Here is an 11,470-nt window from a genome sequence, read left to right on the forward strand (position 1 = left end):
AAAAAAAAACCCCCCATCTATAATAAAAGAATTTCATTTCTTTTAATAAAAAATTACATTTGACTTGGACAATGAACTGCATCAACCACATTAACAAGTTGCTTCTCTTAATAAAAGAAATTATTTGAAAGGGCATTTTTATTGAAGTGTGACAAATGTCAAGTCGTCTGCCTAAAGATTGTCGTATGCTGGCTGTCGTTCATGAATTAGAAAGGGTATGTCGTTGGCAAAATGGTTCAATAATAAACACGGGATTTTGCCATTGCATATTAAGGCAGTGCATGCACAATCATGAACCACCTTACCCCATATCAAAATTCGCCAAAATCAGTGTACTAGCACTGCTAAAATCAGTATGACTAGCCTGCTTGAGATTTTAATACCCCAAAATGCTTCAACTAGGGCTGTACATGATTCCCGATTACACCAAAAACCAATTGGTATCTTGATTTAATGATAAAGAGCTATTATCAAAAGCGGACATCATAGCTTGAAATTCTAAAAAAAAAAAACTGTACATGATCCCCATCCTATTTTTTGGCTGAGCAAGAAACGAAGGAGAGGATATTCAAGATCCCCAGCTGTACAATAGTTTCTTGGTCTTCAACATTATCAGTGCCCTACGTATTAACACTTACAAAGGATTCTTCTTGCATTCAACAAATTAACGGAGCATCTTTGTAGAAGAACAATTGGTTGTACAGTTCATCCAGCAAGATTACAATCCCTCGGAGCCAGAGCACAGATTGTCAGTTTCCCTTCTTTGTAAAGCTCTTACAAACTCACTTGAGCTTAAATTCCCATCACGATTTGAGTCAAACACATGGAATATTATGTCAACCACATTATCTGTAATAGAGATGCCGCATACCTATCATAAATTGAATAACATCATTAGAAAAAGAGACTATACTTGGGAAGCTACTAGTGAAAAAGTAAGGATAGTTTTAGGTAAATGTACTTGGGATGCAGCTCTCTGGAAATCGTTTTTCGTCAACGAGCCATTTACTTTTCCATAACTGAAAATGGCCAGAGAGAGGGGCTGCAACTCTTTACGCAGTTCTGCGAAAGCTTTAAATTCTTCAAATGTAATTCTTATGTCTCTAAGATGCAGCTCATTGTCCAATTCATCAACCCGATCAAGCATCCTGTTTATGTGGTTGATGTCAACTGATGCAACTAAGGACAAGGCAAAATCTTTGGCTGATATGGTTCCTCGTGAACTATAGTCATAGTGGCAGAACTCCAACTGCAAGATCTGTAAAATTATAAATATACGTATTTTCAATATCCACAAATCCCAAATGACAAATCAACATGAAGCGAGGAAATGACTGAATGAATTAGCAGGAATATGATATGATAATAAAGTATAAGTTGGAAAGGTTGTGCCTTGGACTATATTTCCTTAGTCACTTTAATTTAAGTTTTGAGCATTAAAAAAAGAGATACCATCAATATGGTAGGAATATTTTTTCTAGGAAAAAGGCCTCCTAATGGCCACAAGAACTGTGTCTAACCTATTAGGAGATCATATGCTTCAAAGTATCATCTTCAGAGAATTCTTGCAACTATATACAAATAAAGTGCCACATTAGGTAATATCAACCAAAAAGAATGGATAACTTTTGATAAATATGCCAGTGTTTGCTTGATAAACATATGATTTCAGTTCAAGATCATTGTCCAAGAGAATTTCACATTGCACAGAAACGTGACGATAGATTCAAGATAAGCTAGCTATTGCTGAACCCTTGGTGTGGTTTTGTAAGCCATTTTTTTAATCTCATATTTGGCATTAAACAAAATGCAATGACTAGCATTCCAAGATCATGTCCAATCAGATATCAAAACACAGATAGATGCAGCAGAATATGCCAAATCTCTAAATAGTATAAAACAATCAGAATTTGAAAAAAGCTTAATTATTTGCAATTCACTGTGACACTATCTTTGGCAAAAAAGAAACCACAGTATGGAAATGCCAGAACCATGTAAGAGAGAGGGGAAGAACCTCTTACTTCATCATGTAAGTCCCTTAAGAATTGAACAAATCTTCCATGTTGTAGGCAAGCTTTGCCATCTGTGCCAAAAAAGTACTCCAACAGCCCCCCATTTTCTACAGAAACTTTGAGACCAAGTCGCCAACTGTCCCTGGACTGAGCTCCTTGTCTATTTTGAGATCGCAACAAGGCCATCACTTTCTTGAATTCCTCCCTGTCAATTTCTCTGTTGATGGGCTTTTGTAAGTTAGTATTCAAAAATCAGTAAATAGAAAAATGTTAGCAGCACCTATTTATATAAATGCCAATGGAGAAAACTATCTTGCAGTAATTCAATACCATTTAGCATACCTAAAAGACTTGCCTCTGTTGATACCAAATTTAGGTCAAATATAACTCAACAATGCTAACACATATAGATGCTAACTATAAATTATGAATGATACGTGAATATTTCTTGTTTACTGTACTCAAGAATGGTGCAAAGTTCTATAAAAGAATTAAGAAGGTCATAACAATCTATAAGTTAAATAGCAGAAGTAATAGTGGTTAGACAATATAAAAAACTATCTTCACAGTTGGATCATAATGTGTAGAGCAACTTTACAACCATCTTCCTTTGAAGTATGTTGTTAGACTAAATATCTGGAGACACTATTTATTATACCCTCTTCCCTAGTACAATCATCAGCAACACAGGCTCTTTCATCACAAAGGAGGTGATTCTTTTTATTTTGTTGATTTTAGACAAATCCAATATGGCTATTGAAGTCACTCAAGAATGGAACAAGGTAAATTTCTTGCAGTTTTGGTAATTTGTTATCTTGATCATAAAATTCAGACTTCATTCCCTTCTCTTTTTGTCAAATTCACCCGTAAAATTAGTAGGGAATAATTATTGGTGCATTACCTGTTATGTGCTATTTGATTGTGTAGAATACCACCATTCAAGTTTTAGAAAATTTATGAACATTATAAGGCCAATAATTCAGTGTGTTACAAAATACCAAGCACTCAAGCACATCCCTATCTGATTGCAGCAAAATTAAGGATTTTGAGATCAAAAGACCCCTGTGAAAGAAAATATAGGATAAGAATGGATGCATTCATGAAAAAGTTATAGGTAGAATTAATACACCAATTGAAAAAGAATATGGAATTTCATCACAGCTAGGTCAAATCATGTGCAAGAACAAGGAAGAGACCAAAAGAAATTATTGAAACAGTGAGACTAGCCATATTGCTCTATAAGCCAGTAGAGGAGATGGCTCTTCATAAAACTAAAAGGCACAGTAGATTTTTCTAGCTGGCAACCGCTCAAGTTCAAGATTCAAGAGTTTGTAGAGTTCAATTTATTTCTTTCCTTTGGCATATCATGGTTTTAATTATATCTAGAGTGCGATATGTGGTATCCCACACCAAAGATTTAGAATATGATTCACTGATGATTTGAAAATGTAAAGGCATGTACAGGTTCTTAGCTCTGCATTAGGCATATTATAGGTTGATCTGAGTTATATAAGTGATTCTAGGGCGCTTTAATTGTGACTAATTCTTTTGGGATATCTTGCAAATTTTGTAAGACCACTTCGAGGCTGAGATAAATGGTGTCAAAGTCTCAAGGGAGGACAGCACAACGCAGGTCACCTGACCTATCTTTGACCACTCTGCTAATATTAATGTTCAAGAGAAACTAAAAACAGTATAACAATTGAAGACAGCCTTCATTACTCCTAAGTTTCTATTATGCCACAAAAATGGAGAAGCTCCATCTTTTAGTACGTTTTTTGGATTATGATAGAGTGCTCATAATTAAAGAACAATAAAGATCACATGGAAATGAGAAGTGAGATTAACATCTAAGCAGATCGACTAACATGCTGCATGCACTCATAATTTCAGTGAAAAAAAATATTAAATAGAGAAAACACATTGTAGGCACTAATGAAAAATTAGCCTCTTGACATGGTGTTTAATGGAAACACAAGATACCTACCCGTTATTGTCAAGATCAAACATTTTAAATGCCACTGTAAAGCTGGACTCAGGGATGCTGAGTAGTGTAACAAAAAAAATGTACCTGGCATTAGGAATGAACAGAGTGCTTTAGATCTCTCTTCAATTTTAAAGCTCAATATGCTGCATTTCGATTCAAATAAACAATGTTTGTTGATACATATTTTGTTTAAGTTATTTTGGTTCATACACCTCCATTAATGGGGGAAAAAAACATTAATCACACACAACTTCAAAGCAAACTAACTATTAAAGGGTATTGACTCACTCTGCAAAAGAAATGAGTCCATCATTGTTTGTGTCAAAAAGCATAAAAAATTTTGAAGGTGCACAATGTAACTCTCCAGGAACCCGCTCCCCTCTCAAATATCCCTCCCTAACACGATTTGATTCAGATGGAGGAAAAACTGGAACAATGGCTCGCATCAAGTCAGCTGGTGTCATAAAAGTCTCTCCTGAAGGTGTTCTAACGGATGCAAAGTACTCAAAGACCTGGGAGGCAAACATGGTGCATGAGGCCATAAGTGAACATTTTGTGTAAACAAAAACATAATATGATTCACATCTACCATTCATATCAAGTAGAAGCTACGCTATTGCCTAGCAAAGAAGACAGAAGATTAACATTTGTACAGTGAGTTAATCTTAACTGATATTCATAGGGGAAAAACAGAGGTACAATACTTTAGATTTCCCAATTAAATTCAAACACAGTTGCATTGAATTTTATTGTCCTTGGAAATAATAACTTTTTTTTTTGTGTTTTATTGGTCAATGCAACCAGATTTCTAAATATATTTGGGGAACTTAATGTACTTTAATTAAGGTACTGTACCCAAAGGTACTGTACCCAATTTTATTTTATTAATATGTGGCACTTCCAACTTTCTGGTAGTTGTTCTTTCATTGGAAATGTGTGGACTGCCATGAATTGGATACTCATTGAAAACTTGGCATGCATCTCCTCAGAAATTATGTTTAAAGTTGTGGTAACTTCAATGACCACACAATTTTGAAGAAGTTTGTGTTTTGTTGCTTCAACAATTTTAATGTAACCAGACGGAAGACATTAGAACCTTTATATCTTTCCATATAGCCTGTGAAATGGCCACTGATTCTCCTCAGATGTGGTTCTTCCTTTCTAAGATTTACATCCTGGTTCAACCAGGCAACCTCATCAGTGTAAAACTTGGTTTCTATTCATTTCCTATATCAAAAAGTGTGACAGGAACTACCTCAATGAAAACCCTGTTACAGTCAGTTGTACTCAAGATTTGAAGACCGCCTCCTGATATCCTATATCACAGATTCTCTTCTATCATACATTTGTACTATAAATAATTAATACATTACAACTACAAGAATAGCATTTGTCATGCAACAATAATCTATATGTTATTGCAATCTAGTATATAAATCTTGCTTATAACTAAAAAATGATTGATTGTGACAAGCTACTTCAGTTAAACAAATAAAAGAAGTCAGTTGTAACTAGGTGTTGTTTCCGGTTAGATAACTAGTCACCATAACTTTCTCTGTGGGCTTGCAGGATGGAAATATGAATGCAGTGCACATAAGCACCTGGCCAACAATTGTAAAAACTTTCTTAAAGATGCCATGCCTTTATAGGGGGACTTCGCAACCTTATTCGTTTTTCATACTTAAAGAAAACTCTTCTCCGATACGCATCTGAAATAACAGACAAATCCAATAAGTATGGATAGCTTTATTACTGTAAATAGATATGTCTAAAAAAAGAGTACATTATTAACTCATAGTATATCTATTTACATGTGAAATTAGAGAATGTGTGGCATGGCCTTAAGAGTACATCTAAAATAAAAAATAGCTTCATATGATAACATGCCTTACTCGTGAATATAAAACTCCAACACCATTAAACGAAAATTTTGTAAGATTAGTTTGAAAGAAAAGAATTTTTTTATTATATTTTATTTTTATAAAACAATCCAAACTGGTATTACAAACTGAAAACTTTAATGATATTTACTGTGAGCATCACCATGTACTCCTCACATTGGCCTGTAGTCATTCACATTGTGGGTGTAAGGGTATCATGATTCATGAACAAATCAAAGTGCTGCATGCATTGCAAAATGACATGCCCATAAGACTACCCTGTGATTAAAATGCACAAATCCAATATAAATAAAATTATGATCTAAAAATAAAAAATAAAAAATTGTTTAAGCAAATGAATATCAATTAAGAGGTACGTACCTCCAAAGAGAAACTTGGATTTTTTTTCAGACTTTGAATGTCGAAAAGGTTCATCATGATTTGGTGCCCATGTCGTATCTTTAGGCCAATCGGAAAAAGATAGAAAGGAATTCGTATTCAAAGAAGAAGGAGAAGAAAACCATTGGCAAAATCCTAAGCTGGATCCAACAATCACAATCCCAGCAGAGACGACTGATCTCATAAACAAACTATAACCCGAGCCTCTACTCTTGCTGTCATCGTAGGCCGACCCACGAAACGAGCTCGGTGACGATGACAACGAAGACGATGATGATGAGGTGAAGGGTTGTGATTGGTTGAATAGATGGCGAGTATTGAAGCGTTGAAGAGCAACAACTTGGTGGATGGACGGCGAGGATTTTCTTAGAGATGAACAAGACAACATAGTATCGTTGAGAGTGTTTGTGTTGTGAGTAAGGTTAAGAAAAGAGAGACAAAGAGGATACAATAATAAAGAGAGAAACATTCTAGTATTGGTACGGATTTGACGGAGATTATGTGCCTTAAGGTTTAGAGCGGGAAAAATGGAGGTTGTTAATGACTGAGATTAGCTTGTTAACGGTTTTTTTTTTTTTTTTGAAAGTTAGTTAACTGTTATGGCCGATTAGCCAAACACTTATGTCACGTGGGTCTTTTATAGGTGTTGCCCATGCAACACCACTTTTGATGGTCAAAGATTAAAGGTTCAAAAACTTACTTTTAATATCAACCTTTAGATCAAAAGTTTTAACATTTTTTCCACCTTACCTTCTCAACACTTTTCTTTCATAATTGCATTGTGTTAGGGCCCTCTATCCAAACCTGAGACCTGACCCACCCGCCCAAGCCGTTCCACCCATACTGAAACCCCCCTGACCTGCCACCAGCGACGGTCGGCGGTGGATTGCCATTTTCAAAAACCAACTTCAATGGGTCGATTGACAGTTCTTTGCATGAAAAACCGAGTCCAACTGACTCGACCAGACTCCTCTCTCTAGACACAAATCTGTCGAGATCCAACCAGATCTCCATCGCCAGCGCCAAGACCTCCATCGTTGAGATCTGTCAATTTCAACTTGAAAAAAATTGCTGCCGACCCGAACCGAAATCGATTCGACCTGTAGATTCCGGCGATTGACGGCGGGTCAGCATCTTTGCCACCCGAATTTGGCAAGTCGATTCCAGGTTGGGCGCAAACCTGACTTGAACCGACCAGTGGACATGCCTACATGGTGTAATAGCCTTACCTATTGCACCAAATCCGAATCCTGGTTTGCACATAGTTATCAATACACTGTAACATGGACAGACATGTGTTCTAAAATGATTAGACATTAATTTGTATCCCATTCTGTGCATAGAAGTATTGGACAGAAGGCTTAACATTCATAGACTAATTCTATTGGCAAGTTTGTTTACAGTTTTTTTTTTTTTTTGTTGATGTTTCACTCTTTTTAGGTAATTATACATGCAAAATCTTTTATTTTATGTTATAAAAGAGAGATCAAATCTAGGTGTGATGGCAAGTATCTTATATTCAAAGCTCGTGTTGTGGATTTAAGTTAGGAATCAATCTCTTAAAAAATAATTGCGGATAATCCTACTTACCAATCACATATTTCAGACTTGCCAATTATCTCTCAAACCCTAAAAAAGAAGATGAAGTCTTTTCTTTTATTATATTATGTGAGATAGAAACATATGTTACTCATTTTTCATAAACGCATTCTAAGAAGTTATAAAATTCATTATAGAGAAAACATGGATGTAAGGTAGATGAGATGATTGATCTGTATCACCTATATACCTTGAAGAAATTCAATTTGACCTTAACTTGACGCTGGTACCTTGTCCAAATCCAAGTTCAACTAACATGATTTGCAACAAAAATTGAAAGCCATGGTGGTAGTTCGACTATGCTTAAGTTGGAGGTCACAATTCTTGAAATAGGTTGGACATATTATCGTAGAAGATTATTTGGCCATCTATTGCATGACCAAATTGGATGCCACTTTTCATGAAATAGGTTTAACAGGCTCTCTGTCATGATAGGTAAATTCAATTGTACTACAATAAATATATTAATCACACAAATAGTTATACCTGCGGATCATATAAAGCAATACTTTTTTTTTGAGTGAATTTCAACTTGATAATAGTTTTTTTAGCATCATACTAAGACACCGATTGGTTTTTAATGTAGGTGAAGATTGAATTTTAGATCTCTTATTCGACAACAATAAACTTTACCAGTTGAGTTAATTGTAATCCACAAATTAACCATTACTTAATTTGATTGTTATAAATTTTTCCAATATGATTGTTATAATTTTTTATTGTAATAACTTTTTCCAATATGGAGTTGTAATTCATAAACTTGCTTTCACTGATTTGTGATCAATGGAGAATCGGAGATAATGGATTACTGGGCCTCCACTATTCATTGGATTCCTTATACCCAGTGAAGGTCAAAATATTATTCTACCAATTAAACTAGCTAACTGGTAATGGATTAATTAGTGGACCTTCCATAATTTTTGTTTGCTAGGTAAAAGGTTTTGATGGAATTCGACCAAGACTAGATGGATCATTGATGTATATATCAGATGGCCTACAGGCCATATTGGCAATTGTTTTTAGACGAAAACACCATTATGGTCCCTACATTTTGGAGATCAATTTGGTCCCTACATTTTGGTAATAGTCAATTTAATCCCTGTTATTTTCAACTTGCAGTCAAATTGGTCCTTATGATTAATTCACTAACGGGTAAATGGTGTACATATTTGGCGCACGTGTGGCTAATAAAATATTAAAATAATATTTAATTTCTATTTAAAAAGCCACATCAGCAATTTTTAAGAATAAAAAAATCAACATTAGAATTTTTTTTTTTTTTTGAAAGGATTAGCTTTTAAAAACAAATAATCAAGCTTTTCTTGGACTTTCTTATTAGCCAAACAGAGCAACTGGAAACACAAAAATCAAGCTAAACCCAGAAAATGCATTCATTATCTTGCAATAATACTTATCATTATCACTTACTGACCCTTTGAATATGTATTCAGCAACACAAAAGTAGCAAATCCCATGCCACATGAACACAAACAATCATACAATACTCAACAACTGCTCCTCATTTTGCACTAACACAATCAATTGATTAATTCACAATTCATAAACATAAGGTTATTATTCAACAATTGTTCCTTACTTATACCGACAATAATTATCTCAAATTATTATAAATAAATAAATAAAAACTGAAGCCCTAGAAATTTTGAAATCCTAAATTGCTTTTTGACAACCATTGCGGACCCCAACAATCAAGAAAGTGTAAGAAAAACTTGATGGCTTTTAAAAAAAAAAAAACTCATCATACAATTATTTTTTCCTTTCTGATGTGTACTTTTTTATTTATAAAGTTGCTGATGTAGCTTTTTTTTTAAGGAGCAATTAAATCATTTTTTAATATTTTATTAGCCACATGTGCGCCAATGATGCACACTGTTTGTCATGTAGGCATTTTCTGTTAGTGAATTAACGGTAGAGACTAATTTGATTGCAAGCTAAAAATAATAAGGACAAAATTAACTATTACCAAAATATAGGGACTAAATTAACTATGACCTCAAAATATAAAAACCAAAATAGTATTTTTGTCGTGTTTTTAAATGTTATCTTGCTTCTTGAAATGCTAATTTTGTCGTGAGCTTTTTCAACCGTTTGCACTGTGCAGTTTTTTTTTCATGTGCATACCTATTGAGAGGTTGCTTTTTTTTCCTATGCTTTTTTGTCAGATGTCCTTTATTTTGTGCCAACTTGAAAAAATAAAGCCACCCAACAACAAGCAAATAAGTCAGGTTTTTTTTTTTTCCCAATAAAAAGCTTTTATTTTTTCATACTTTTTTTTAGAAGATTATTTTTTCATACCTAGCTTACCTTTTTTTAAGGGTAACATTAAGGATGCCTTAAGAACATATATTAGTGAACTATTTTAGAAAAGTATTTATAAGAAAAAAAATGTTTTGACTATTTTTTCTATTTCTCATAAAAATAGTGTCAAAATTTTCTTAAAATAATTCGTTAATAATTGTCCTAAAAGAACTCATTAGCAAGACCCTATTTCTAGATCACTATCAACAAAAATAAACCAATCTTATTTTTAAGAAGAAAATATAATCCAATATATGGGGTGGGAACTCAAATAAATGTGGCATAGAATGCATATAGTCCAGCTACCTTTTTTCCCTTTCTTCAATTTATTTAGGAAAAAAAAATTAATAGAAAAGGGAAAAAAAAAAAGATCTAGGAAATAAATGTAAAAGCAAGGGTAGTTGAATAATTTTTCTTTTCTCTGTTATGAGATATTAGGTCAAAGACCAACCAACGGGGCTTAGGGCAATAGCATGGGCTACTAATTTGGTAGTTGATTTTTTTTTTGCCCACTACTACTCGGTTATTTAATTCAATAAGTCTTAACTACTCCCTTGAAATTGGGCCCCCTGACTTTTAAGCCTTAGACTAAAGGATTTATTACCTGCCCACTCTCACACTGTAAAGTTGATTTTGTAGTACAGATTTGGAGCTACAATGCCACTTATAAAAAGGATTAGGTTTGATACTATATCTTATTGATGGCAACATTTATATTTTCTTTAAAATTTTATCATTTTATTGATTAATACTGATAGAGAGTATTAATTTATGTTTCTGTATTTATAAGGCTCTCCCAACCGACCTTAAATAGAATTAGAGCTCAGCCTGGAGTCTTTTGGCTAAAAATTGCAAAAAACGAAGTTTATTATTGTTATAGGTACTGTTCAAAGTTATTTGGCAAAATGAGGAGAGAGACTGAATTTCGGCAACTGTATTGCCGAAATTGCAAGAAAAAGTAGAATGTGTCAGGGGAGAGAGAAAATTGAATTTCGGTAATAACATTACCGAAATTCTTGTCCTACCCTGCCTGCCCGTGAAGTGCCCAAAATACTGAAATGGAAAACCAATTGTGGCAATGGCATTGCCGAAAATGGGAGGAAAAAAAAAAGAATTGTGGCAACCAAGTTGCCGAAAATGGAGGGAAAAAAAAAAAAAAGATGCTACGTCCACAATATTTTTCACAATAAATTACAGGTGGTTAGTTGTTATTGGTTCAAATTTGAACCTAACACTAAGATAACTTTTTTGCCCCAATAATAACAATAAGTAAC

General features: G+C 34.0%; 1 protein-coding gene across 3 annotated transcripts; it reads right to left on the reverse strand.

Annotated features, from left to right (window-relative positions):
* Positions 1-421: 421 nt before the first annotated feature.
* Positions 422-5,615, reverse strand: LOC142622209 (calcium uptake protein, mitochondrial-like). Of its 3 annotated transcripts, XM_075795652.1 has the most exons (6): positions 5,096-5,615; positions 4,288-4,511; positions 4,000-4,083; positions 2,022-2,229; positions 962-1,258; positions 422-871 (listed from the first exon to the last, which is right to left on the reverse strand). In XM_075795652.1, the coding sequence occupies exons 2-6, from the start codon at positions 4,461-4,463 to the stop codon at positions 719-721; spliced, it is 918 nt and encodes a 305-aa protein (XP_075651767.1). In that variant the 5' UTR covers positions 4,464-4,511; positions 5,096-5,615; the 3' UTR covers positions 422-718. The 3 variants fall into 3 exon arrangements, with proteins under 3 accessions (XP_075651767.1, XP_075651765.1, XP_075651766.1); XM_075795650.1 differs by having other exon boundaries at positions 4,288-5,615; XM_075795651.1 differs by lacking the exon at positions 4,000-4,083 and having other exon boundaries at positions 4,288-5,615.
* Positions 5,616-11,470: the final 5,855 nt, after the last annotated feature.

This window comes from Castanea sativa, chromosome 1, assembly GCF_040712315.1.
Source record: "Castanea sativa cultivar Marrone di Chiusa Pesio chromosome 1, ASM4071231v1".
NCBI lineage: Eukaryota > Viridiplantae > Streptophyta > Magnoliopsida > Fagales > Fagaceae > Castanea > Castanea sativa.